General features: G+C 41.1%; 1 protein-coding gene across 3 annotated transcripts in view; it reads left to right on the top strand.

Moving 5' to 3' along the window:
* Positions 1-25,549, top strand: part of LOC111834568 (fragile histidine triad diadenosine triphosphatase) — a 237,073-nt gene that overhangs the window by 34,778 nt on the left and 176,746 nt on the right. The window contains exon 3 of one of the 3 annotated variants that reach the window (XM_023794007.2): positions 17,278-17,368. The exons of 1 other annotated variant lie outside the window; for it this stretch is intronic. Coding sequence is in view for 1 of the 2 variants with exons in the window: in XM_023794004.2 (XP_023649772.2) it covers positions 17,411-17,412 (2 nt within the window). In the remaining variant the exon portion in view is untranslated. Of the gene's footprint in view, positions 1-17,277; positions 17,413-25,549 lie in introns of all 3 variants that reach the window. One more of the 3 variants, XM_023794004.2, reaches the window with a different exon arrangement.

Raw genomic sequence — 25,549 nt, 5'->3', positions numbered from 1 at the left:
CTTAAAATGCTGATTTCTTGCTGTCTTAGATGAGGTACTGTGGAATTGTTCACTGAGAATTTATTGGAGTTTGCTAAGCATACTATCTCCTAGTATGTCTACAATATGCATTAATTGATGTTTTATGATTGTAAACAGACAATAGATAATTTGTGACATCCGTTTCATTATTAAAACATAAAGAATCAGAAGATTGAACAGGTGATGCCACTTTGTTCATTCTTTGCTTGTAGTCCATTTGGTCTACAGCTAATAATATTTTTCTGTTCAGTTGCAAAAGTTTAATCATTTAAACATCATTTTAGTGGAGATAATTCAGAACATCGATTTCACCCAAATTACTATTTTAACAACAGGGCCAATTGTAATTCAGAAATGTTGTATAGAAAACAACTGTAATATAGTGCAGAACAAAATAAACAAGTATGCAAGGTTGAACAGATTAAACAAAATACAGAATTGCTAGCACAATTAAAAGAAAGCTGAACTGAAGTGCAAACAGGCACAAACACAAGGTCGCGGAACACGTTCCAGCAGGATCCGGCACAAATTAAGCACGGGTTTGATCTTACATTGCAGAGCTAATGATAGCTAAGCCAAAAGAGCCCCAAATAAGTACTGGTGGTGTTACGTTCGGTTTGCAGCGAAGCAGGCGAAGAGAGCCGTGAATACAAGATAAAGGTTTATTCAGGGGAAACATATAACGTTAATGACAGACCTTTGGAAACTAACTCAGACGTGGACTAAATACACAAGACAAGCAGGAAAGAACTGGTAACAGGTGATAACAATCGGGAATTAACATGAGGTAACGAGGTGGGCGTGGCACACAGGAGGAGCGAACGAGCAGGTCATGACAGGTGGCACCATCTGATCCTATGGTTTATGAAAACCAATAATAACAAAAATTCAGGGGGTGCATTATTTGGCAAGTGTGATTTTTCAGTTGCTGAGATTTGCATCCCCCTTTTTTTCAGCAAGGATGACTGTATCATATCTGAAATTTCCACCATTAAGTCAAAACTGCCTAAGACATATGCTGGTAATACCATTTGATTCTATAGTGTGTAAAAAGACAGTTAAAGAGGGGATGCATTTTTTAACAAGCACGATTTTATAGCTGCCAGGATTTGCACCCCCCCCTTTTCTTGGTGAGGAGCATGTCTTGTGGCCGGCATGCAAAACTTGGCATAACATGTCCAGCACAATTTAAGCACTGGTTAGTAATATAATGCAACAGACACATTGTAAACATTATTGACCATAAGATGTAGTTTTGGTTACTCTGCAGCGTGGTATTTAAATACAAGTGCGGTATTCATATGAGATTGCATTGCTTGTTCATATCATGATTGTTAAGTTTCCATCAAATGTTTCATTGCTTATTCACACTGTTAGACAGCATATTGGATTCTCAAAGCTTCGACTTTATTAAGTTTTGGTTCGCTTCGTATTTATGAATTCAAGTTTAATTAAAAAGCAAAAGAGGACCTTCAGCTGTGAAGTGTAAATTGAATGACTATTTGCTCCATTCTATATGCCTGTGAGGTGTTTTGTATTCACTTAGGCACAGAACAAGCAAGGTGGCAACATTGACATACCATTTATTCAGTGAATATATGTAAAATCTATATATATGTGTGTGTGTACACAATTATACATAATTATGTTATTTAACTTATAAGTTCCTGTGAATGTTTAGCAGTGAAGATTTCCAATTTAATCCACCTTAACTACTAATAGGTATAATTTCACAGTTGTGATGAACTGAACGATATTAAAAAAGAAACTACGATACGTAGTAGACTGCCACAGTTCTCTGTGTGAGAAGTATCCTTGGATCACTCTGCAGTATCTGAGTCATCGAGACAAAAACATCCTTGTAATTGAAAAATTGCAAAAGAAGTTTACATTACTTATGCTTTACTCTTTTCTTGGTTGAATGTGTTCACACGGTTGCTGGAAGGTTGGGCTGTGTGGAGGGTTGTGTGTGTGTGGAGGGTTCTGATGTTTTAGTGAAGGTATCTCCAACAGCCCTTACACTCTTATAGAGCACTCAGGAGTTCTGCATAATTATTTCTGTTCTGATCCATGTTAGACTTGCATGCCAGTTCCCAAAATGTAACAGGCCACTGTCTAAATTGGGCATTTTAGAAATTGCACTGTATTTCCACTGTTTGGTTTCTCATATTGTTTTGTGTCTGTCAGGAGGCTTTCTGGGATTTTGCCTTCCCTTCTGTTATGAGTCCGCTTGGAAGAGGGGCACCCGGAGCAAACTCCTCTCGTTTATATTGCTTCTGGTTGCCCTTTCCTTGTTGTTGCCCATGTTGATAATAGGGTTATGTGTTGAAATGGCCTTTATAATGTTATTTCACCTGCATGCTGATGTATGACGGGCAGTTTGCTAGAAAAAAAGGGAATAAAAATCAGCGCTTCACAGCCCCCACAAACCAGGCACACATTCTTATATCTGTTAAAATGTCATTTTAAAGGCTTTTATTTCAACAGATAAAATCTGTAATGCAAACTATTTTGTATAACAGAGTAATAAATAATAATCAGCTAGTCATGTATAGAATCTAGTTTTTATTTAAATGTGAATTACGATGTGGCCGGGCACTGATCCTTGTTCTTGTTAGACGTGCCGATGTTCTTTGAGCATTTCCGTGGATTGCTACTGATATTTGGTAACTAAAATGGCTGCCAGAGGGTATGACTCCAAATTCCTCATGAGGGGGAGGCTTGCTATCATCAAAAATGCATCAAGAATGCCGTTGCCGGCACTTTCCGCACAATGACCCGAAATAAGAATATTTGCCCAGGGGGCTGCACAGAATGGCTCACAAAACAAAACATAAAGTCTAGTAATAAAGATGAAAAAGACGACTTTGACTTATCGTCGAACTGCCGCTTTAATGTTGTGCCACTGCACGGGGTCATCATGTACATCGAGCGTTAACACTGAGCGTAGGTTTGGGGGGGTCGAACAGAATGAGGGGACCACCTCTGGAGACCCCGTGTGGGGGGGCTGTCCCCAAGGGGGATGAATGAGATGCTGTTACAGGGAGTGACTGGCTTCCCATGTCGGCTCAGTGTGGGATGTGACTGGCTTCCCATGTCGGCTCAGTGTGGGATGTGACTGGCTTCCCATGTTGGCTCAGTGTGGGATGTGACTGGCTTCCCATGTCGGCTCAGTGTGGGATGTGACTGGCTTCCCATGTCGGCTCAGTGTGGGATGTGACTGGAGACTTACTGCAGGCTTTTAGGATACTGGCTAACTAAGCTGGTAGCCAGCCAGTGGCCATCTGACCACTGGCAGCAATGATAATTGTCTTGCAGCGGGTCAGTATACTTCAAGGTCATTATTTTCAAATAAAGAAGAAATCTGTATGTCAACAAACTTTACAAGGAACTTCCAGAGGAGCCGGAAAGCTGAAGTCAATTTTGTCTGTTTTAAACTTTCTAACAAAGCCAGAAGTCTGATGCACGACACACACATGGTGGACAGTATTGACTATATTGCTGCAGTTTTTAAAACTGACTGACTTCTTAAAGCCTTTCTATCTTTTTCCTCCCTTTGGCCAACAAAGTGGCATCGCAGAGTATCATTTTGAAACACGACATGCATTGGTGGCTGGCTTTTTATCATTCTGAAACCGTCAGCGGACATGAATATATGATCACGAAAGGACACATGATCTGAGTGATTTCCTTTCATATCGCGCTCAGTATTAAGATGACTTGCCTTATGGTTGTCATGCTCCAGTTATCAGAAGACACCATGTTTGTAATGTGAGGGAATAAGATCAAGGTTGTACTGGGAGGAGCACAGATGATCTCTTTTCCCTGCCTAGATCTACATCAATAAAGTATTGAATGCACATTCAGATTGACAGTTAGTGTAAGGCGTGACAGCTGAGGGCTCAGTGGCACTCAGCTCAGTTTAATCGAGATTAATCTGCAAGGACCTTCGTGAGTAATGAGTTTCAGAAGAAACGTATGCATCACATTGGTGGAATATTGGATTTACTAGGAAATCCCTGCCTCTCTAAATCTCCACAACTGAGACTCTTTGCTTTCAAGAACCAAAAATTAACCTCCTGACATCTGCTTTGTCTGTGGAATATTTCCGAAGGAAATTCCAATAATGCAAAACCACGATACTGTGAGCAGTGGTACGGATGTACAAGCAGACAATGAAGGACAAAGGCAAATGTCTGGAGCACATACTGTATAGGCAGCTGTGTTCTGTCTGGGACCTCATGTCAAAAGATGGTTAGCAGAACCTACTGCTTCAGCATCTTCGAAATAAGAGGCGGATTTATGTAGTTAATATTTAGGGTAGTGTCTGTTTGACCTTGGGTGATGAACCTGACACTGAGTGCAGACACTTGTGTGATGAACCTTTGAGCGCCGGAGGTTATGAAAAGCTCCCTCACCTCTCAGCCACCTGCTGCTTTTTGTTGAGCTCAACTCTGGAGCCCGGACTTGCCTGTCGTTACATGGGAGTCCCCGAAGCAGACAAAGATGTATGACTTTACTGTTTCATTAATTGAAACGTAACTATGATTTACGGATGCATCATAAGAACAATTGTGTTGTTTTATTGTAACTATATTTATTGAAATGGTAGGAATAAGGTCACATGTGAGTCTTCCAGTTGTATCTTAAACTGGCTGTTGAGCATAGCACCATGAAAGGATCTGCATGGAATAACGGCGCAGGTCTCTGCTGCATTCTGCTGCACACGCTCCTGTAGGCCACCCTATACTCATGGCGATATTGCCATGCATTTGTGTTTATTACCAGCATCCTGCTCCCAGTTTACTGCCTACTAGTTTTATATTGCGCTACCTCAACTTTGTGTTACGGCACCGTGACCCATGACCGTGGCTGTAACATATTTTTATTGAGCCAATTTAAAAAAACGTGTTTATCTAAAGTCAGCCATCACTACTGGTTACACATGAATATTCTTAACTATTTACAACTCAATCCATGTTCTTTAGGGAAATGCCGTACATGCTTCTTAGAAAGCAATAGCTTTGTTTTTGTGTGAGCAGATATACTGTCAGCATTTTCACCCTCGAAGCCCTTCGGATCAGTAATCACAGTGGCATGTCATTCAGCTCAGTCTCTATCAACTTTGTGCCCCTTCTCAGCTTTGGCAGGTCTTCCAGGAAGCCTTGCTCAGGTTATTTCAGAATCGCTTATGCAGGCCAGTCTTTCCACAGACTCCCAGTGAGATTTCAGCTCAGGCCAGCTTCTTAAGCCTTTTGCTGTATAGATTTATCCTTATTGCTTATGCTTTTGCTTTGCTGGAAAAATCCTTATTAGCTTACAGACATTTATGTTGCTCAGGCCTTCTGTGCTGATCTTTTTAAATAGAGAGGTGTAGCTCCCTTTTAACTGGCAGAGTATGGTATAAGCACTTTGCCGGTTTGTTACCGTGTACCTTAATGTGATAGCTGTACCTGCCACATGTAGCCCGAGGTTCTCTGAAGTTTGCCCGATTAGTAAGAGGGAAGATTATGATGTGTTGCTTGTTTTTACAGCATGCAGTAGCAGCAGTCCATGACAAAGCTTGTGGGTGATTCTGTAAGGAGCACGTTGTGTTTCATATAGGGTGGGTGGGTGGTTAGTACTGAGGGACCCCATCACCAAGACTGTACCCGGGTGGTTCTCTAATGAAGCATAAAGGCTGCAATCTGTGATACCGACGTGACATACCATATCCATCCTTAACTTTGGCTTCGAGTCTAACAGGTTTATAAAAAGGCTTTTCTTTTTGTTATAATAGCATTTTCTGACAGTTTTCCCCAGTAACATAGAGTGCTGAGTTATACTGCCTTAAGATATGAATGTATGTCCTTCACTTTGGTCCAAATTTTAAAAAGTGAACCGCACCATCTCCAGCAGATACTGACTGTAATCCAAGGGCAGGTATGCATATCATTATTAGAGCTAATGTGGGGCTGCTACTAACATCCTGCAGATTGTTTATAATCCTGTAGCCATCAGCATAATGAGGTGGACATGTTTGGCCCTGAGTTTACATGCCCTTGAAAGCCTAGATGTGTGTTGATATTGACCTTGGGTAATGTCAGCATTCACATCTGCAAACAAATTTTTAAAAGTGAGTTCCACTTTCATACCAAACGCTCAGACTTTTATTTGCAGCATAAATCCTCACGGCAAATTTGCTGGATTATTAAAATCCATAAGTCGCGTCAGATCTGGCAAGCTGTAAATATTAAAAACGAAATATGATATACCGTAATGGCGTGTAGTTTATGCTGATGTTCTGCTATAAAATGTGTATGGAGACCCTTAGTGACTCTTGTGTTTATGTAATGAATACCGCTTAGATAAATATGAGAAGCAGTCATTGTCATATAGTAAAAAGCTCAGGATTAATTCACTTGCGTGCTATAGTATGGAGGTATTTCTAAATCGCACGTATTTCTGTTTCTATGCATGCTTCCTTTGTTACAGTACCTGAATATCCAATGGTTACATTATAAGAGTTTTCTTATTTGGCTTAATAGGAATATTTTGTACTCTTCCCACCTCTTACTTCGGTACCTGACTGTGTGCCTAAAAAGAATCACTTTGAAGTTTTATCTTACAGAAGACCAACCAACCCACCCCACATGCTCATCTTCCAAAAATCATGATGCCCCCCCCCTTCACATGGACTCAGCCTGCTAATTACAGTGTTGGACTTTGGGACAGTGATAGTATTTTGACCTTGTGCGGTAACACCACATACTTCAGGTCAGTCTGTGAAGCTTTATGTCGTTCCGGGTTAATTGGACTTTCTCTGTACTCTGTACTCACTCTGTACTCTCTCTGTACTCTCTCTGTAGTCTGTACTCTCTCTGTACTCTCTCTGTAGTCTGTACTCTCTCTGTACTCTGTACTCTCGCTGTACTCTGTACTCTCTCTGTACTCTCTCTTGAGCTGCTCTTTGAATAAATCATCCTAGCATCCACTCGTGTGGCTTCTTTGGGCCCCTGGTCATGGTAATGCGCTACATAGGTAGCTCTTTGTTCCTGGTCTTTGGGGGGGGGGGGGGGGTAATGTATACGCAGCGCCACCAATCATAGTATTTTAAGTGTGCCGTGGAATATGTTAGTTAAGCATCGCAAATATCTGATTGCAGGATCACTGGTCCCCAGAGATCTGGAATTGAATTTCACAGTAAATCATGCTGAAAACATCTCATGATGAAATGAAAGTAGGGGTGTATCTGAGAAGACGACTCCACTCTCGTGCCCTAGTTATCTGACAAGCTACCCAAGCTAAACTATTCTGGCCAGCTAGCTAGGTGGAGAGATGATTTTCCCTTTACCGTGCAATCAAAACAACATTTTTCAGTCAATCTAGGAATAACTGCATGTGACGCTTCTCTGGAAGGGAGCAGGGGCACACCTAGCTCATTCGTGATGCTCATTCGTGATGCTCATTTGTGATGCTCATACGTTATCCTCATATGTGATGCTCATTCGTGATGCTCATTCGTGATACTCATACGTGATGCTCATTCGTGATACTCATACGTGATGCTCATTCATGATGCTCATACGTGATGCTCATTCGTGATGCTCATACGTGTTCCAAGCCTGTTCCAAATCAAAGCTCTTATTATGAAATTGTGGTGACGTATGGTGTCTACTGCCCCCTTTGGACAGATCTGGTGTGGCAGTTTGCAGCTGACCTGTGATGTGCAGTGAAAAGCCCACTGCCTTGTATTTGATGACAAAGGCTATGAGAAAACAAGCTTCAGTATCCCTGAGGGCCATTCCTCCATGAAACTGCCTATTGCATTTCCATAGAGAAATAGTGGGCGCTATAAGATGTGTGTTACTTCTACTTTTACAAAGCTGGAAACAGATTACACTAACAACCACACCTACCATGGCCTGGCTACAATACCATAAAAACAAATTGAAAACATCTTCCCAAAAATTGACTCTGAGTTTTTGTGACCTGGGTCGCTCTTACGCTGATGCGGAGAAGCTTAAAGATATGATGAGATCTCCATATATGAAGAATGGATCCCCTTAAGCCCAAAGCGCTATGAGACTGCGGCACATGCTGGCAGATGCATAAATAAATGGTTTGATGAAAACTCTGAAGAGATGCACTTTTGGAAAAAAAAATGCATTGTGCTCAGTGCTGCATTCGGTAACCCCTCATGCAAAGCCCTCATAAATCGGAGCTAGGCGCTGTGAAGAGAGGCACAGTCCATCTCGAGAGTCGCTGAAATGAATGATGCACTCAAGAAGCAAAAAAAAAAAGAGATAGATATTCTGACAGTAATAAGATGCACAGCTCCTGTAATGCCATAAAGACCATGTATGGGCCCAAAGCTGCACTCTAACTTAGTGATGGAGCTGACAGAGGTACCGTCTTGACGGGTCAAAAAACACATTGTGCAGAGATGTGTGGGAATACTAATCTGATGACACCTGACTGACCTCAGAGCTCTAGAGTTATTGCATAATCAGTTTACCGCACAGGATTTTTAGCTCTGGCTGAGGTCGTTTTTAACATTTGCTGAGATCATTCTGATGCTTGACATAGTCACTATTTATAAGAGAAGTGTGGCATCTCTATTTGCGGAAATACCATGGACATACCAGCTCTTGGATATTGCTGGTAAGGTTATCTAATATCATACTCATCAGAATGCAGAATACCTGCTTCCAGAATTTCAGTGTGTACAAAAAATAGAGGCACTATGGGCGTGGTTTTCACAGCTTTATGGCTGCACAAAATGTTCAGCACCTGGTCTGTTCTCAGCTTTAATGGACCCTCCTTGAATATTTCATACAGGCAGATCTCACGAGGAATTCTGAATCCAGCCAGAGTTGCTGCACATCCTCAAGTACTTCCATGAAGGAGTGATGTCTTGTGTAACTGTGAGACAAGGATTAAGGGGAGCACAGCTGTAAGCTTGCACTCATTCTCTAACATCTACATTTTGTACGTTACATGTATACTACAAAGTGAAATATAGCAATGGGCTAACTGTTCATTTAGGGCTAGGCAGAAGCCGTCTTAAAATCAGTAGGATTCAGGCTGCTAGTAAGATTATACCAAAACACGTCCTGGAGCTCCAGAATGCTGATGATGGCACGTACATCACAGGCCCTGCAGCGTCTCCTGTAGCAACTGCTAATGTAAAAAGGAGTGTGGAACTGTGTCAACATCCAAAGAGGCTCCACCCCTCTGGCTGAAATTCTCTTTTTTACCAACGAATGTAATGTAACTGCAAACATCAGGCAGCCGTCTGTCCCAAAGCGGCAGCGGCACCCGGACGACAAAAAGGACGCATTTTGCCAATGGATTCTGTGAGTGTCTGACAAAGTGCTCGTAACGGAGGGAAGGAAGACATGCCTGCCTCCTGCCTCATGGCTCCTGTCTCCTGCCTCCCATGAGCTGCTGCTGCTGCTTAACGTTGAGCATGTGCATATGTGGAAAAAACACATTCAGTTCGTTATAGATTCGTTAAATCTATACCATAGAAATTCAGCTTGATTTTTATGGAAAAATCGGAGCTACAATGAACTTAATTCCATTTCTTTAATATAATTTGTCCTGTAGCTAATGTTCAATGCCTCAATTGCAGTTGACTAGATATTCTCATCTCACTACAGAATTGATGTTAGCACTGGTTTAGTTGCCCCTGATTTCACTTTGGAGAAGGGAATGTGCCAAAATATCTGCTTTTCAGAAAAGTGCAGAGCACTTATGTTTTACATTTTATTGATTCACTGCCAAAAAAAGTGTCATATTCCTTTTAGCTGACTGACACTGCTCTATGGCTATCATGTGCATGTCAGTGATTAATAGGCTTGTGGAGTATAAAGTGAATGTAAGATGTTTATTCATTAATGCTGGAGACATCCATGCTTTTAAGTATTCTCCTAGAGCCAAAAACACTGCCATTCTTGGTAGTACAGCTGTTATACTTTTGTGTCTAGTAACTGTATTACTTTACACTGGCTAGGAGGAGTCCGGATTATTTTTTCCATCTTGTTGCTTAGGTGAGAGCAGGGGGGGATTGTACAAACCAAATTTGTGGGTAGGTGCCATTTCAAAACCACGCGCAAGACATAAAAAATACACATATGCAGATGCTAATGTACAGGCAAAACTACAGACTGAGCTGGTCTACGTCTACCTTGCTGGCTAACGTTAGCTAACTAGCATTAACTTACATTCATAACACAGCTTCACACTGATTACATGGCTGCCCAAGCAGACATGTCTGTGATATATTTTGACAGTTTTAGGTGAATGCAAAATACTTCTGTGGGACGACAACACAGAAACAATTCAGTTGCCTTCCTATACTTGCAGTAGCACTTTTACTTGGCTAGCAATTGTAAACAGCTAAACACCGCTAACCTTGTGTACCGCCGCTGAGATGCGAGCCATGAATGTCATGACATGACGACTCATTGATGGTGTGTAGAGTTAGAATGGGGGAGGGGATTAAGAGATGTAATCTGACAGGAGTTTGCTCATTGGCCAGATTATCCTGACTGAAAGTTTAATGATGTGGTATTCACAGTCCGTGTGTTACAGAATGTTACATTTTTACAGAATATTGAGTAGCCTCCTGTCTACCTAAATTGATGGGTCCAACTCCACTGGGGTGAGAGAAGTTGGGTATTATTTATTTAGCATTATCCTTAAACGGTTATTCAGTGCAGGTTTGCTGTATGTCCGGAGCTAAACCCAATGCAAGGAAACACGGGGTGCACTGGACAGGATGCCGATAGGTCACAGGGCACGCACACGCACACGCACACGCACACGCTACCAACAACGTAGAGTGAGCAGTGCCTCTCGGACTAGACAGCCTAGACAGCCTAGGTCAGTACCCGAGGAAAACGGGGGATCAGACCCGCAAAGATTAAGGTGTGAGGCTAAGGCAGGAATGGCTGAGTCACTGTGGCACGCTATAGCAACTCAAACATCAAAGTCATATGACATGGTGTTCATAGCTGCTTATGATCTCTGGTGATGCTATGCCTATCAAAGAATCATCATAAGAAGCATAAAGAAAATCAAAACATAACTCAAAATATATCTGGTGAGAGACAAAGGACATCTTTCTTACTAAAGCATTTGTGTTTTTTTTAACACTGCTAGAGGTTTGTGAGGGTTTGAAATTATTGCCTGATTAATTTCTATTGGTCAGAAAATGCAGAATTATCATGTTTTCTTAGTCTTAATTGCAAAGGCCAGTTTTAATTTTCCCGTCCTTTCTCTCTCAGTTGTTTTATTAACGAGACTGGATTCATTAAGCCCTCGGCCTACAGTGATCCTGTAGAAGATTTCCCTCAGATGAAAGCTTCCTCTTATTTTCTCATCATAACAGATTGGGTTTGTGTGAATATAAATGCTAATACTTGATTTAATACTGCCTAAGGTCTCAATTATTGAAATCAGAGTGTCTCCTGTCTTTAATTCTATAAAGGTTTGTCAAGTGCAGTGAATGTAAGCATCTCTAAGCAAACAAATGGATTTTATCATTTCATATAACTCATAATTCTAGAGAGAAGTACACATGACTGTATTGTAATATCACACGACTGTATTATAAAATGATCACTTCAGCATCATTGCTGAATCACACCTCCAGAGTTCGGGGTTCGAATGCCATCTCTGGTCTGTGTGTATGTTTTGTAATGAATACATTGTGGGGACTATTCTATTTCAATGATGCATTTGTCTATTTTCTCCCTTGATCCTTGTCTTTTTTTAGTTGTTCAGTGGTGTTCTGGGTACCAAAATAGTGGAACTCATTTACATTGAAAGTCAAAGTTTAGGAGAATGCAGGGCTGCTTTGAATTAGATGCTGTGTTATAACATAATCACTGCAGTTTGTCTATGTTTCCTCTCTGTATTGAGAATATTTGCTTTATGAATGAAGCATTGAGTGTATAATGCTTTTTGGTTTTAATCATTCTTTCTGACTTTATCGAATCCCGTCTTTTTTGAACACAAAGGCATTATATGTGACATTATATATTTTATTCATATAATTATTTGTGTGCTGAATGTGGGCACTTTGTACCAAGTTCAAAGGATGGTACAGATGAACTGAATTGGAAATACATTTTATATTGACTATATAGATAAATGAAACATTGCTTTAATTCTTTACAAAAATATGCCAGCAACAGACAATCAACAGATGTAGTAAAAATCACGTCAAGTGAAGTGAGTATGTTGGAGAATAGAGTGCAATCATTTTCCATACAGTACAATGCGTAATGTCCCCCTTTAAGGTCTGAATGAAGTTATAATGCAGATTGTTACATGTTCTGAGATGAGTGTCCTGCAGTATACAACACAGAGTTCTCCCACACTTTATGTTCCATTACATTATGTAATGATATGCTTTCCCATGTTTGCCATGGCAACAAACATCTTTGATATACAGTTCGAAGTCGACAGAACCAGGTCTGCTGCGGTTTTAAATCAAATTTCTGAAGCTTAAAATGTTCATAATAAAGAGTTCACTAATTGTCAAAGAATTTATTCATCTCCAGCATATCAATCATTTACAGATGTTTGCTTGGATTTATAAGCCATTCAGCATCATCTTTCATGAGGTATTATACATATTTTATGTTCATTTGGCATTTCTCATAATGTAAGATACCAAGATGTATTCATTGTGTCTATGTTATCAGTGTAATTATGTTGTGTGAAATGGTAAATGTGTACAATGCTATTGTTTTTTCCCCACATTTTGAGAAAATTAGTCAGTTTAATCCCCCTTTATCTGCCTTTGTCCTTCTGTTGTGGAGGAACAAAGGAGGGAAATGAGTGATAAACGGCCTCTTATATCTGCGAGCATGAAGTTGTCACGAGAGATGGAGTGTCCTGTCATCAGTTATGCATTTCTCTGTTTCTCCAGTCAAATTAAGGTATAGCAATCGAGAGTGTCAGCGCTGTACCTCTGTGTTAATGACTGGTAGCTGGGCCCATCTGGAGATACTTACAAACTGTCAGTAGAATCACTTTGATAATGACTTGTGCCACTGTTGTGTGCTTTTTCATTTTAATCCTAATTGTGACAGTTACTGCGAGAGAGCTTCCCGGCAATGGAGATATTTTACTGATCCAGCTGCTCGGCATCGGGTTAGATGTCCACGTATCGTCCCGCCGGCCGGTGCCGTGCTGTAGGTGAGGCGTCTGGCAGCGGTTCTGTTTAATGAGCCACTTATTTTGAGGGGTTTTGATTAGTGAGATTGGAAACAATTAATGAATTAGCTGGAGGGACGCAGTGCATGATTTGCCGGTGTAATCTTCCTGCGGAGCGGCTCTCTTCTGGCCTGACTTATTGTCTAATTCCCACATTAGGAAGAACCTCTCCTGAGCGATTATGGTTTCTGTCTAGCAGCCGATGATTAAAACACACTTCAGAGTCAATGAACAAAGACTTGCAGTTCTCAATTAGTTGATGTAATCATTAAGAGAAGAGAGCTGTCAATTTCAATTATTTTTTATCGGACGAGTCTCCATGAATGCGTTCCCATTGCCCGTATCAGCTACGTGCTTTGACAGCCTCTTTAATCTGTCAACAGCTGACAGGTAAACTGGTGTGTTCCTGCAGCGTGGCGGCTTCTCTGCAAGGGGTTAAAATTGGGTTTGGACACTGATTAGGGGTCGTTTAGCAGAGTGGGGTGCGCTGGCTGGCCTGTCGGCTGCTCGGCGCTCTGAGGCAGCTGGAGCCGCTGGGGTCACCCTCGACTCCCTCCCCATGCGGCGGACCCTCCCCAGACGGGCAGCGCAGACACTCATTACTGTGCCGGCTTCAGACCTAAGTCTCTGTTAGCTGTCCCTGTAGCTTTACTCAACTCCTCTTTCCATCATAATTGGTTAGTCGATTTCACCTTTACTCCTTTGTTTACACGTCTGCTGCAGTGTATTTTTGTGTCTCTCTTTTTGTTGTTTGCTTTGTAATTGGTTGTGTCTTTCTCTGGAACTCCTTTGTCTAACCTGGGCTGCCACACTGTCTTTAAGCATGTTTTCTGACACATGCCTACTCATTAACTCCATCTCATCTGTGTCCTTTGCAAATAAGCCCTTTATTACAGACAATTTACTGAAGTCTCTCCAGGTACCTGTATGATTTTGTAGAATACACCATCCTAATTAATATGACCTGGAATTAGGCATAACACTCATTATGGTGTTAAACATTGCTCTCATGATGTTACAGTCCAAAGTAACATCTTCTATATTTTGTTCTACAATGCATTTGATTTGTGCTAATCTCGTTATAAATATTTATTGATAAATATTAAAATAAACTTAATTTTATTTTTAAATTATAAGTATTGAGAAGATATATCAACTAAATAAAGTTTAAATACTGTAATTACCAAGCCTTTGTGGCAGTTTCATTTTTTAAAATGTGGATGTTTTAACACATAGTTAATTTACTTAATGTTAAGTTTTCAAAGTACCTAAAACATGTAGTTTTGTCATATAATTTAATTTCTTTTGGTCAGCGATTTTTTTTTCCTGCTTTAGCCGTGAATGATTTTGCGGTCTTGATCGGCAGTTGAGAATGCGAGAGAATTCCATATTGGCTTTGCTGCCTACCTGTGAGAGAGCAGCTAAATGAGCATTTCCCTCCTGAAGCTGTGAGCGGTGATGCATCCTCAGGAGACAGTTAAACACACCCCCTAGCATTCTACACTGTTGCCATGGCTACAGTTCAGCTGCCCTCACTCATGCCCAAAGACACATGAACCTTGACAGATTGACACATTCTATATGCATTCACAAAAACATATGTATTGTTGTTTTTGATACGTGGAATTTTACCTGTAAAAGTTTCAGTTCCTCTTCAGGAAAACTTTCCAGAAGTAAATACGATAAAGGATAATACTTTATTGATCCCTGGGGAAAATTATCCAGTAAATATCCTATGAAGTTTAGCATTAGAATGATTCATATATGTGAAATATATTGATATATTTTTTTTGCATCTGCTTTTTGATTTGCTATGTATACCGTATAATGCTTGTATACCGTATAATGCTTGTATACCGTATAATGCTTGTATACCGTATTACCGTCACTGTGAGTCCATTTTCTCAGTTACAAGTTCATTTTCACAGATTTTCATTTATGTTTTTAATTAGTGTTGGCAATCTTGTGTATCAGAGAATTAAAGTTTTCAATGTGTCAGTGATATTTAATCTGAATTTTAAAATGTCATTCAACTGTCACTGTTATTATGAGTGAAAACCAAGGAAAGATAATGTCCTGTTCATATTTGTGTAAAGTGTGTAAATCTAAAGTTACTGGTGTCACAAATGCTGTACCATGTCAATCGATAATGTATATAGTAGTTGGAGCTTTTTATAATGAACATGGTTGCTTTGTAATTACACATGCAGCATCATACTGGGCATGACATCACAGGTAATGGATTTCTATATTATTACATAATAATTTTCTAATGAGTTTATGACTATATTAGGAAGGCATTACTACAACAGCTCTCCAGCAAAGTGCTATCCGACATGTCCGCTGATCATTTCCAGACTGATTAATATTGCGAGGCACTAGCTGCTGATGTCTTGCGTGACCTTTCCTGCATGTGAATGTTTTCATCTCTGATTCGCTCCTCCGGTGCTCGAAGAAGTCATAAACTGGCAAAGCGATCGGCCTGTTTTCAGGATCTGATCAATGATTCACCATGCTGATATAGTTTGGGCATTAATTATAATGGCTGTGGCATTCAATCTGACTGATCACGGGCCTGCAAGAGCATGCAGACAGTCCAGGGATTTCTGTTACTGGAGTATTAGAGGAATATACAGTAGCTCTTCCCAAGTGGGTCCATCTGACACGTGCTGTGAGGTCAGCATCTTCCCATTTCCATCAGAAACTATTAGGCTGGAGCTTTAATAACACGCAGAATTTGACCTCCACACAGGTCTGCAGGAAGCTTAATGATATTAACCATACCAATGCAAGACACACTGCGTTTCATACATCAGCTTTCATCCTATTCATGTTTTTAAAAGCATTTACGACTGGAAGGTCATTGTGTAATAAAGTCCATACAGACTGCTTTCTGAGTATAATGAATGTGGCGTTTTCAAAATCATATCATTAAAGCTTCGCTTGACATTTTAAAGGAATATGAGTTTTGTTGCGTGCTCACTGATTAGCGTGGGGGCTTATAGCCTAGTGCAGCGGTTATGAGGATAGAAGCTCCGGTGTGAACCTCTGTATGCTCGACCCTGACTTTCACATTTACATCCAATTTTCAATATATATAGGAGCAAATTCTATTTAGCAGGTGAGTGATAGCCACTTGTTTTCTAATTACCCAGTCTTATTTGTGGGAACCTTTTACTATTTTGCCTTGATGAGGGTACATTGACTTATACATCAAGGTTATTGAAGGTTTTCATAAAGAAAACTAAAGTTCTGCTCTTTAGTCTATTAATGCCACAACTTCGGAGTCAGTGGCCCATGGTTTCACAGAATTATTGTTTCTTCATTATATTTTTGGATTTTTTGTTTGATTTTTTAGAAGGAATTGTAGTGGTGATGCTATGAAAATGTTATGTGAAGTCTTGAAAGTTGACCCAAGACTGCTGACTGCAGCCAGACGCAGCAGAGATCCAGGTCATACTTGCAGAATTATGCTTTATTTTGTCTGATATTTCCGGCAAAGAAACAGCTTCCTCCCAGTAAGCTTCACTGATGGTGCAGCAATAGCAGTGGTGCTGCAACAAAGAAGATCAAATAAACTTCTCAGGAAAGGAGCCTTTTTTGGGGAAACAGCACACACTTCACAAACAGGGCAAATAAATTGTCCTTTGAATAGGGCAAACCTGGCCCTACAGGCCTCAGTCCGCAGGGAAACCAATTAAAACAAAGACAGCGATGTGGAAAGCTCATTACTGTCACCATGGGGGACACAAGATTAACCCCTTGGTTGCACAGCGCCGCCTGTTTCTCGCATGGGTTCTCCTGGACGCCGTTCGCAGAGATCAGACAGCAGCTCCGCTTCTGCTTGCTTCTACTCCCCAACCTGACTGACTCCTGGTTCTGTTGTCCCCCTTGATTGACTGTTGGATTGGTTCCTTACCTTGGCAGGACTTTTGCTTCTGTGTCTCACCTTGCCTGTCTCCATTTGTCACCTTGACTGGCTCTCCTTTCAGACCTTCACTGAATCTTGTTTCAGCTGCGGGCATTTTCTCTTTTTCTTTCCAGCTCCCCCTCAGTGTCGTACGGCCCTGCAGCTACATCCCTTTAGGACATCTCCAGGTGCTGCGGAGACCAAGTCTTTGTTCCCCCGAAGCAGGTGGTCCTTAAGCCCATCAGAACAGGCCAAGCTCTCCCCGACATGTAGGACACTTATGAATTTAAGTGCTGTGCCTGTAACTGAAGAATAGCTCACTTAAACCTAATTTAATCGCTTCGTGTGAGGTGAGGTGAGGTGAGGGGAGGGGAGGGGAGGGGAGATGAGATCAGATGAGATAAGATAAGATAGAAATTTATGGATCTTTGTGAGGGGAAATGTCTTTCACAGTAGCAATAAATACAACAAAAGATAATGTAAGTAGAAAAAAGTACAACAAAGGATGATGCATAAAGCATGCATCGTACATTTAAATAAGAAATTTAAATAAGCAAGAATTAAGCAAACAATGTCCCACTATAGCGGGCTGGGCCACCCTATAGGCAAAACAGGCGATTGTCTGGGGTGTCCTTTAATTAGCTACTGTGTGTGTGTGTGTGTGTGGGGGGGGGGGGCAGGGTCTCGCTTGGGGTACGGGATAATGTGTAAAATGGCAGCTGTGAAAATGGCATTTATACACTCAGAGTCTGTTCTCAGTACAGATCAGCATTTTATGGTGATGGCTGAAAATGAGCATCTCTAGTGTCCTGTGTTGCATTTGGGAGAGATGGGATGACAGAAGGACATTCAGAGATCAGTTTAAAACTAAATCACAACATTGGAGATGCTGCCGCTCCATTCTGATATCGACTTGCCTCTCCACCAGCGATACTTTGTTATTGACATGAGCACTGGAGAAAAACCTTGCGGTCTTCATGATTTTAAGCAGAATTTTTATCACCAAGTATCATCAAGGAGAAGGAAGAATCACTAAACTGAATTTGTCAGCTACATTTCTGAGATTTCCTGCTACGGTGCCAATTGCCATCATGCAGGTATTAACATGGTTTCATATTAATTCAATTCAAATGTTTCAGTCATAATAGATAATCTTTGACACATATCAGTTATCTAATATTATTGCACCTTTTGTGCATCATTTAATTCCTGTTTAGTATGCTTACTTAATTCCCATTTAGTATGCTTATTTAGTTTGTTGTGGTACTATTAGTGCTGTGCGTTTTCTAATAACAGTTTTTCTTTACACACACTTCAGGAATATTTTTTAGTGAAATTAAAAAAACAGCTGAATTTATTTTGTCAGGTATAGTCCACTGGATCTGGAGCAGGTGCTAATGTCACTGCTAAAGAAAAGGCTTCCTTGGGGCGGCTTTCCTAATGAATCGCAGTTCGGAGAGGCACAGTAGCTCCTTACCTATTACAGCAGCTCTCCATTGCTGGTGTTGCATCCCCTCCTGCCCACTCGAGTCCCTGCTCTGTGTAATTTTCTTGTATTCCATTATGATGTTTTGCAAGTCTGATTCCCACTTTGGCACTGAAACAGAAGCGATGGCTATAGCAGCCGATTTGCATGAGGGTGTTTTTAATTCCAGTGTCAGGGATCGTTAATCATTTTGCTTCTGAGACGTCTGAGAATGTAATGAATACCACTAGGGCAGAATACGTCTTTAATTAAGAAAAAAAAAATATATATTTCTTAGACCTTCAATAACTGGCACCGACTTTAAAGAAAACAAGAAGAATAGCGAAGCTGTTTCTGTGCCTCTCAGTGTCTCCCACCTGGGAGATGTACAGTGAAGCCTCTCCGCTCTAGATACAATGAAGGACGTTAAAATGTCTTTTTTTCCGTAACTCGAGCCAGTTTAATTTAACGCTGCAGTTTTAATGATAATGGTGAAAGCTGGCAGAAATTCCACACAGCTGTTTCTGACAGGTGAGACACCATCCCACATGGACACCTTTATTATTTTGATGGATGTGGACGATAGATGCAAAGCCCATACACATCACTCAAAAGAAAAACACTCCATTGTCAAATTGTTCATATTTTAATCATTCCATCCTTTAACTCAACAACTTTTTTCTATAGTTGTAATTTTTTTTATACTTACGGCTATTGAAATAATGTCTCTTCCTCTTTTGCCGGTTCTGTGGTTCCCTTACTGTGCCCCACTAAACACTACTAAAGTTGGTCATACTAGTGTACAGAATATGTTTTGGTTGGGAGAATCAATTTGTTCTCCAAGGGGGGAAAAATCATTATATTAAATAATATGTGGAGTGATGTTTTTGAACATATGCTAAACCTCACTAATAAACTTTATGAAATAATTTAATTTAAATTAATGAACTGCATCTGGTAAATGAGTGAAAACATCGCAATTGTTTTGGATGCGAATCCCGTGATTGGCGAATGTAAGCAATGCATATTTCAAGAAATATGACTGCGGGCTTGTGGGTTTTCTTGATTCTCTGTGTAAATATAAATGCATATAATATCCCAGAGCCCTCAATCATAGCAAAGGTTACAGTGACAAAATAATCAATGCAGTGCTGGAGACACCTAGCAGGTCTGGCTTGTGGGCATGGAGGGGCGGCCAGAGGCTTCGTCTTCTCTGAATATATTCAGTTGCACTTCTTCCTCAAATCGTTGTCTGCTGATCCCGTCATACTCTGCGATGGAACACCCACGCCGCACGTTTATGTTAATTATTTATCGATGTGCTCAAACTGACTGTTTCCTGCTCCTTGTTTTCAAAGCACTGTTGTATTTACCAACAAGTCCCAGCCTGGTGTGTTAAATTTGCTTTCGTTGCAATGCTATACTAATTAAACTGCATGTAATCCTTTTGAAAGGCAGAAATGAAGTTGTGTCATGGGTTTTGAAAGACTTTTCTTGAGGCAGATTTATAAATAAGTCCAAAACGGTATGATGCATTATTTTTTGACATAATAACCTTTTCCAGTTTGACAAGAAGGGCATGTAATATCTGTCAGTCTGCCAAGCCAGCAGCATATGCACGTTACACATAACTTACAGAGGAAAACATTATGAAACTGAGGGCTGTCACATTCAAAACATCACCATTGGTGTTTTCAGAGGCAACCACACGCATCTAATTACATGAATTGTGATCAACGTCAGGAAGGTACTGGGGAACTTTCTAATCCACCTTAAGATACACATAGGAAGGTACTGGGGAACTTTTTAATCCACCTTAAGATACACGTAGGAAGGTACTGGGGAGCTTTCTAATCCACCTTAAGATACACGTAGGAAGGTACTGGGGAGCTTTCTAATCCACCTTAAGATACACATAGGAAGGTACTGGGGAGCTTTCTAATCCACCTTAAGATACACATAGGAAGGTACTGGGGAGCTTTCTAATCCACTTTAAGATACACATAGGAAGGTACTGGGGAACTTTTTAATCCACCTTAAGATACACGTAGGAAGGTACTGGGGAGCTTTCTAATCCACCTTAAGATACACATAGGAAGGTACTGGGGAACTTTTTAATCCACCTTAAGATACACGTAGGAAGGTACTGGGGAGCTTTCTAATCCACCTTAAGATACACGTAGGAAGGTACTGGGGAGCTTTCTAATCCACCTTAAGATATACAAAATACACTTAACTTTGAACTGTATGAGAATTTCACCTCCTTGATAAGCTGCTAGACCTTTCATCTTTCAGAATATCGTTGAATATACTTTTTTTGGTGAAATATATTTGTCTCCATTTGTATTTAGCGTGTATGTGCTATTATCCATCCATCCATCCATCCATCCATCTTACACTCACCTAAAGGATTATTAGGAACACCATACTAATACGGTGTTTGACCCCCTTTCGCCTTCAGAACTGCCTTAATTCTACGTGGCATTGATTCAACAAGGTGCTGAAAGCATTCTTTAGAAATGTTGGCCCATATTGATAGGATAGCATCTTGCATTTGATGGAGATTTGTGGGATGCACATCCAGGGCACGAAGCTCCCGTTCCACCACATCCCGAAGATGCTCTATTGGGTTGAGATCTGGTGACTGTGGGAGCCATTGTAGTACAGTGAACTCATTGTCATGTTCAAGAAACCAATTTGAAATGATTCGAGCTTTGTGACATGGTGCATTATCCTGCTGGAAGTAGCCATCAGAGGATGGGTACATGGTGGTCATAAAGGGATGGACATGGTCAGAAACAATGCTCAGGTAGGCCGTGGCATTTAAACGATGCCCAATTGGCACTAAGGGGCCTAAAGTGTGCCAAGAAAACATCCACCACACCATTACACCACCACCACCAGCCTGCACAGTGGTAACAAGGCATGATGGATCCATGTTCTCATTCTGTTTACGCCAAATTCTGACTCTACCATTTGAATGTCTCAACAGAAATCGAGACTCATCAGACCAGGCAACATTTTTCCAGTCTTCAACTGTCCAATTTTGGTGAGCTCGTGCAAATTGTAGCCTCTTTTTCCTATTTGTAGTGGAGATGAGTGGTACCCGGTGGCGTCTTCTGCTGTTGTAGCCCATCCGCCTCAAGGTTGTGCGTGTTGTGGCTTCACAAATGCTTTGCTGCATACCTCGGTTGTAACGAGTGGTTATTTCAGTCAAAGTTGCTCTTCTATCAGCTTGAATCAGTCGGCCCATTCTCCTCTGACCTCTAGCATCAACAAGGCATTTTCGCCCACAGGGCTGCCGCATACTGGATGTTTTTCCCTTTGCACACCATTCTTTGTAAACCCTAGAAATGGTTGTGCGTGAAAATCCCAGTAACTGAGCAGATTGTGAAATACTCAGACCGGCCCGTCTGGCACCAACAACCATGCCACGCTCAAAATTGCTTAAATCACCTTTCTTTCCCATTCTGACATTCAGTTTGGAGTTCAGGAGATTGTCTTGACCAGGACCACACCCCTAAATGCATTGAAGCAACTGCCATGTGATTGGTTGATTAGATAATTGCATTAATGAGAAATTGAACAGGTGTTCCTAATAATCCTTTAGGTGAGTGTATATTGTTTTATCTGTATTTGTTTTTTTTCCTAATTTTACATTTAAGCCGACATTTATCTGGCTGCTTTAATATGGACCGTGCTGGCTTTGATTGGGCCTATGCTTTCTGATATGACAGCCTTTAGACCTGGGGAGTACAAGGGCGATGGGCCTGACAGATTTACTGTTTAGTAACTGTTGATCAGAAAATTGAATCTAAATAAGATTTTTTTTTCTGTACGGTGTTATAGATAATCTACCTGAACCTTGTGATTGTAAGTGTATTTAATTAAGTCTGTGTTATTTCAATGCTGGTTCATGAAACTTGCTGTGGTTGATCCTCGTTTGTTTTCTTTTCTTCTTATTTCTGTTAGAATGGAGATTTAATGGTGATTGTTTTCACAAATACAACAGTGAGCATTTTTTGGAAAATGTGTTGTTTACAGATGCATGAGTTAATCTGTAATTGATATTCATTGATTTACACTTTGATTAAATCTACACTTTGATTAAATTTATGCTTTGAATGTGTAATACCTGTAATTTGCTAAAGAACACCAATTTTGTGCTTCATGTTAACATGAAACCAGCATGTGCTAGTTTAATGAATGGAGTTGAATAGTACAGTATTGAACCAGTAGTGAGAACATGCAATATGAAATAAAGTATGTAAATTTCTAGCTGAATATCTTGCTAATATGATGTAATTAGTTGTTCTGTCTTGTCTGCAGTGACTCTTCAGTTCTGTGGATGTTACTCTTTGTTTGGACTTGTTACTTTGAAAAGCTTGGACAGTTTTCTCCAGAAACCGATTATATTGTCAAACAGTGGCAAAAGGGGACACAAATTGCTCTCTGCCCCCAAAGAAACATTATTCATGACTCTTTGTGGTTGTGTCCTCACCAGGTAACATGCCTGATATTTAGCTAAATTAATTTGACAGTGAAGAGAATGATATTGGTGCAGGGTTACAAAATGTCATTGCAAACCCTGGTGTGATTTAACAGACGTGGGCAGACATCTCTGAAAGTGAGTAGGACAAGCAAGCACAGATTTATAAACATTCTTTTGATATTAAAGAAAAAACTTAGAATGATTGACAGGATTGTCAGATTGTCATTAATAATAAACTGATTTGTGTCTGTGTGTGTAAAAATAATTACCCAGATCATAGTTAACATGCCAGAAGTATATACAGTATATCCAATTCATAATTTTTTTATTAAATCATTGTTTTATGCTTTTCATATTGTCCTTTTCTGCAGTAATAATACATTCCTTTTTTACTCTTAAAAACAAAGCAAATGAATTGAATAAAATATTAAATGGTGCCAGCTTGTTACTTTTATACTGGATGCCATGAATGAGCAACCTGACTAATATGTTTGATGGGTGATTTAGTTAATTCTTGTTCATTTTTATGTCATTCAGTATACCGAGTTCTTTAAAAGCCTCTGATGTCATCTAATGCTGATAGCATTTCAAAGATCAGCAATGCAGCAGTTCAGTAACGTAAGATAAAGAAAGCCGATTTGATATTGCTGACGCACAGACATGCTGAGGAGTAAAAGGCTGAAGGTTTTCGTGTTAAAATAGCTGGGCCTATCACTTCCTGTAAATCAAAACGCCACATGTTGTCCTGCAGAGAGGAGATACGGCAGAAGCTTCCCGCTTCCAGCTCCCCTACATGTGGTGCACGTTGTGTGGTGAAAAGCAATTTAGATGCAGCACTACAGCTATCATTTAAAGGGCTGCGGTTTATTAGCCAGGCAGTCTAAGCGCCCCCCCCACCCCCACCCCCAGCGGCTGCGCGCCTTCATTTAAAAATGACTCTGATTTAGAGATGGGCCCAGAACCTCCCACCGCTGACGTCCTTAATGTACTTCTGATGTGATTCCTCCACGAGGAGCAGGAATCCGTTATGATGCTGCCCATTTTAACAGATGTCTGATTCTGGAGGAAACGGCTCATTTATGCATTTGTAAAGTTCGTATCGGCATATTAACATTTGATCAGATAGAGGAGCCAGGGAAACTGATTCAGGGTCAGCTTTGGCACTGGAGGCCATGAACTCTGTGTTTGTTTAGGGGAATGTGAGGGAGAAAGTGCATGAATCAAGCTGACGATCAGCAAAGATACTGTCTCAGTGTGTTCAATCTGGGGGATGCGAAAAAGGTAAAATTACAATGTAAATGATATGAATAAGTCGTCTTACATTGAGCATCTCTCTGTGCAGAGCCGGCGCGTGATTCTTATGCGCTGGTCAGAGAAAGTGACAGGTAGCAGATGGCGCCAATTACCAATAGCCTGAGGCGTCTGAATACGGACAGAAGTGAACAGCATTTGGAGTTTCCATGGTGGAACTTTTTTTAAAATAGGGTATCTACAGTCTTAAAAGCTATTGTGGCACTGCGGCGCTGAAGGTGTCCAAGGAAATAAACGACACGACCGTAATGCACAATGGAAGGAACCTTGTTTTTTTGTGAAAATATTATGTATTTTGTTCTCATTTTGCAGACACACATTGTAGTGCTTTATCAGAACATGAATAGAGCCCTGTACACCCTGGACGGGATGCCAGTCCATCACAGGGCACAGGGCTGGGGTACACCCTGGACGGGATGCCAGTCCCTCACAGGGCACAGGGCTGGGGTACACCCTGGACGGGATGCCAGTCCCTCACAGGGCACAGGGCTGGGGTTCACCCTGGACGGGATGCCAGTCCATCACAGGGCACAGGGCTGGGGTACACCCTGAACGTGATGCCAGTCCATCACCGGGCACAGGGCTGGGGTACACCCTGGACGGGATGCCAGTCCATCACCGGGCACAGGGCTGGGGTACACCCTGGACGGGATGCCAGTCCATCACAGGGCACAGGGCTGGGGTACACCCTGGACGTGATGCCAGTCCATCACCGGGCACAGGGCTGGGGTACACCCTGGACGGGATGCCAGTCCATCACCGGGCACAGGGCTGGGGTACACCCTGGACGGGATGCCAGTCCATCACAGGGCACAGGGCTGGGGTACACCCTGGACGGGATGCCAGTCCATCACAGGGCACAGGGCTGGGGTACACCCTGGACGGGATGCCAGTCCATCACAGGGCATTATGCGCAATTGCGACATCAGTTTAATGGCATGTCTTTGGACGTTTCAATTAGATATCATGTAATCTTGCTATATAAATATCACAATTCAGCAAAGACTAAATGAGTATGTTCTGCAGATGTTCTCAGAATGCTGTTGAAATACAGAATCATAGTATAACAGGGACAAAAGCAGCGTACTAAAAATATTGATGTTAAATGGTTGTCAAAAACTGGTCAATTCCTAATGAA

This window comes from Paramormyrops kingsleyae, chromosome 8 (genome assembly GCF_048594095.1).
Source record: "Paramormyrops kingsleyae isolate MSU_618 chromosome 8, PKINGS_0.4, whole genome shotgun sequence".
Classification (NCBI taxonomy): Eukaryota; Metazoa; Chordata; class Actinopteri; order Osteoglossiformes; family Mormyridae; genus Paramormyrops; species Paramormyrops kingsleyae.
The sequence above is the reverse complement of the archived record's forward strand: the minus strand, read 5'-3'. Positions and strand labels throughout refer to the sequence as shown.